At 31.1% G+C, this 4,325-nt stretch overlaps 1 protein-coding gene across 1 annotated transcript; it reads left to right on the forward strand.

Annotated features, from left to right (window-relative positions):
- Nucleotides 1-702: 702 nt before the first annotated feature.
- On the forward strand, nucleotides 703-2,515 carry TRIADDRAFT_56030 (expressed hypothetical protein; the record flags this gene model as incomplete). The annotated part of the gene is made up of 5 exons (XM_002111672.1): nucleotides 703-936; nucleotides 1,503-1,550; nucleotides 1,795-1,860; nucleotides 2,151-2,213; nucleotides 2,465-2,515. 5 exons carry the CDS (start codon nucleotides 703-705, stop codon nucleotides 2,513-2,515), a joined length of 462 nt encoding a protein of 153 aa, XP_002111708.1.
- Between the last annotated feature and the right edge of the window lie 1,810 nt (nucleotides 2,516-4,325).

Genomic DNA, 4,325 nt, shown 5'->3' on the forward strand with positions numbered 1-4,325 from the left:
ACGTTTCGTTTAATATCTGAAGTATAATAAGGTTTAAGATTGGCGTCAAGATTGCTGCCAGAAATATTACTCTACTCGTTTTTTCAGTTGATTGAATTATCAGTGGTACTTTGATATGTAATGCTGCGGTTATTATCAATGAATTATTTATTGCAACTTAATGGATTAAATTGTTAGAGGCCATAACTGACGTCAGAGAAGTTCATACTGCCCGCGGATATTTGATTATTATTGATTTAGACAAAACATAATTAGTAATGATCAAGGACTGCCCCGTTTTGTTTCATTTTAACTGTCAAGTTTATTGATGTGCAACACCTTTATTCATCTAAGTTCTAATGAATACTAAATGTCAGGTTCCATTGAGTTACAAAGAGTCCATTAAGGTTCTATTATAATCAGAACATTGCCGGTAGTTAGTTTTTCTCTCGCATTAGACCTTAGAAGCGCAGGTATATAAAGTTTAGCCCATTCACCGTTCATATTTTCCTGCAGTGATTAAAAAGGACAAGGTAAATTTTAATCAACAAGTGGCTATACTAGATAAATTAGTTATAATTTCCGTAATTTTTTTATAACATATTTAACCCTAAAATTTAAATGAAGTAAACGATAATGTTTTAATTCTTGCCGATGCAGTACTTAGATCATGACTAAATAATAATATCAAGAAAACTATTTCTGTACTGGTTTAGGTTTTCGATGAATATCAAATTACTTTTGATCGCTTCGTTGCTTTGTTTGGCAGTAGCCGTCAAAGCTGATGAAGTTCCTGCCGAAGTTGAACAATTTACTGATGAATTAAAAGAAGACATTCCTGATGAAGATGAATCTGCGTTAAAAGAAGCAGATGAAGAAGATGAAGAATCCGCCTTGCAAGATAGAGAAGATTCAGATGAAGATGTTATAGAGGAACAAGACAATGCTGGAGTTCAGGTATTACGTCTTCCTGGGGGTTATATCAACTAACGTTTTAAAGTTAACTTGTGGCAGTTATAAAAGGTCCAAACAATCTTAGTGTAGCATTTATCACCCTACAGTATCATGATAGTAACAACTTACAAATAGGCGAGAAAAACAATATTTAAAAGGCGATACAAAAACAGAATAAGAGATAGTGCTAATTTTCGAGTTTACACAAGCAAATGAAATATTTACTGTAAGTAGGTGATGGCTAAATAAAAATAAATTTAGATTCAAGGGAAGTTGAATAGGTTTATGTGAGTGATAATCGAGCATAAATTGGAGAGTGTACTCGTTTTGTTCTAGAGGATCAGCGGAAATCGCAATTTTTCATCAGTACTTACGATACTTGCTATGGCATTCAATAATATCAACTATACTAATCGCTATTATACCCTATTCTACACATCTAATCTATCTCCATACGCTCAACGACTCTGCTAGTAGATACTATTACAGTTATTGTTAATTCCTTTATTATACTATTAAAGTTTCAAATTACAGAAAAGTTTTAACATGGTTTATTTATCGCATTTTAGAAGTCGTGGCGTCGTCGACGTTTTGGAAAGAAAGCCGACAAAGCACAAGTAATTAACTTCCAATGATCAGTAATTTACATTACTTGTACTAAATTTTTAAAATATATGGCAAGTGTACTTTTTGAATGCATAACACATTTTAACAAATTATGCTGTACGACAATAAATTGCCCTACAGTTGTAATTAGCATGACATATTAATTACAATCTGTATCACTTTTACAAATTAGTCTTGTAGCCGTTTCGATAACCATTAGCTATTAAACGAAAATTATACATTTACAAATTTTAGAAATGGTGGCGTCGTCGTCGTCGAAGATTTTACTATGGCAAAAACGGCGATAATATTAAGGCCCAGGTAAAAGATTAGTTTCTGCTGGAATGAGTAACATTACTTTATTTTCCAAGCGAAAACAAATATAAACCATTAGCAGTATATGACCTCGTGATTATAAATATCGATTTTTATTAAGCTTAATTACTAGATATTTAAATTTGTTCAATCGCGCATATTGTAATAAAATTGCCACAATAACCATGTAAGATCGAGTTTACTTTTATTAAATAAACAATTATGAGATTGCAAGTAAAAATTACTGAAATAGACTTCTTACGATTGTGTCTAATATATTGAATGCTTGAAAATAGAAATGGTGGCGCCGTCGTCGTCGATATCGGTATTATTATGGAAAAGATGGTGATAAAGCACAGGTAATATTAGCTATAATTATAATTTTACCTTTATGTAAAAGGAAAACTTAGATTCTGGTAAAGAGTCTTAAAATTTAGTTTATTGGTTTATAGTATAAATCTAAACATCAGTCTATCTTAACGTTAGACTTTAAGTTATATTTTTACCCCAGTATATTGTAATTTATTTACCGGAGTTCCGGAAATTCTTAGATTTGTAACATTAAAATAAGCGATGTACTCTAATGTTAATTAAAATTGATATATTTCAGAAATGGTGGCGTCGCCATCGAAGACGTTATGGGAAGAAAGCCGAAAACTAGATTATGGAAGAGCATGTACTGTATTTACTATACCTACAATAGATTTTAGTATCAAAGTTACTTTCTCACTTGTTTATGATAGCAGTCATATAGTACTTATGTCCTCAATCACAAGTTGTTCGACTATAAAAAATCAGAAGATTAAATTTTAGCAAATTGTTTATCCTAGTAAGTCCGCGAAATCTAATATTCTCTTTATCGCTCATTGCATTTATTTATAGGGATACATTTTGAGAACAAAAAACCATTACGTCTAATTTGGCATAAAATATTTGCAAATATTTTTTAAACTGTCAGAATGACTGCCCTGTTAAAGTTTTAAAAGAATAAGTAGTTAATTCGACGTTAGAATCATTCAGTTAGTAAGTTAGGTATTAGATTTAACGTGATTTATATAGCAATAGCACATTCTTTAAGGCATTGTATCTGTGATTTACATAAATATGGTATCCTTGCTGCCGAATAAAGATTACAGGATTTTTCGAGATTGAAAATGTCTATGATATTTTTGAAGAATAAACGTGATCACATTGTTAATGTCAATAAAGCGCATTAAGAAGAGTTAGTAAAACAGATTTTGTGACAAGGCACATAGTTTACAATTAGTAGGAAAAAGAACAATAAATGTGAAATAAAACCTTCATGATGCTATTCAGTAGTAGATTTTAATCTACTTCAAGTCGTTTTAGAATAATTAATAACCATTTCTGTGCCTTGATAACACGAATCCTTATAATTATTAGTATTTTTATGCTTAATATTGTTACGATATAAGTTCTGGGAAATAAAAGTCTGATCGGTTGTAGGTGCTCCGACAATTATCACTGATAGCTCTTCGCTATAACGTAACGTATGAATTTGGGTGCAATATTAAAAGGTATAATCGTTTTACTAAATCATAACAAACATGCATTTGAGTTACTTAAGAATTGACCATTCGGTTTTTCTTGCATTTGCAATATTTGCCGGCGAATGTTGTTTAGCTTAAAAAAATAATAATATTATGCTACTCCTGTTTCATTACATGCAATACATTTATACCATGGAACACTAAAGACCAGTTCTATATCAAAGTATACATACTAAAATCGATTGATAATCTTTCAATTAAGGATTGCTATATTGTTTCGGTAACTAAAGAACGCCTAGTTTGAAGCTAAGAATGAAGGTATCATTAACAGTACTGTAGTGCTGAATTGAATCACATTATGCAGAACAGTGGTGTATTACCAAAGTTTCATTGCACAAAACTAGAATTACTCAAGCTCGTTAATATCTTATGAGACATCAGATATTATGACTAAAAAATAAAAGATTTTCAAGAAAGTAAGTGTTACGTCTACACTCCGGAATATTCCATACATTCGTAAAAATTTTCGTATGGCGATAGGATGACCTTCATTTAATGTGACTTATTCGTCAAGAGTGAATGAAAGAGTTAACGTTTACCGAAGGACATAATTTTCGTTACTAGAATTACAACGTAATATATGCTGTAACTTAATTTCTTTGTATGCTATTACTTTAAAGAAGAGCTATACAAAGTTCAAGTAAGGTTCAAGCAAGGTTTAAGTAGTAATGAATTGTATCTAGGCGTTATTTAGTTTTAAAAAATTCAACGTCATTCCTGCGGCGATTATGTGTATTGTACAATAGCGTCGGATATGGGGTGATATTTTTTATTGTAATACACGTAGATCCTAAATTATTTAATGATGATTCAGGACTTGAAATCACAAAAGAGTTCATTGAGCTTACCGTTAACAACTGTCAACGTTCATCTGACAGCACTGAGAAAATAGATTTTTAC

This window comes from Trichoplax adhaerens, genomic scaffold, assembly GCF_000150275.1.
Source record: "Trichoplax adhaerens TRIADscaffold_4 genomic scaffold, whole genome shotgun sequence".
In the NCBI taxonomy this organism is placed as follows: domain Eukaryota; kingdom Metazoa; phylum Placozoa; class Uniplacotomia; order Trichoplacea; family Trichoplacidae; genus Trichoplax; species Trichoplax adhaerens.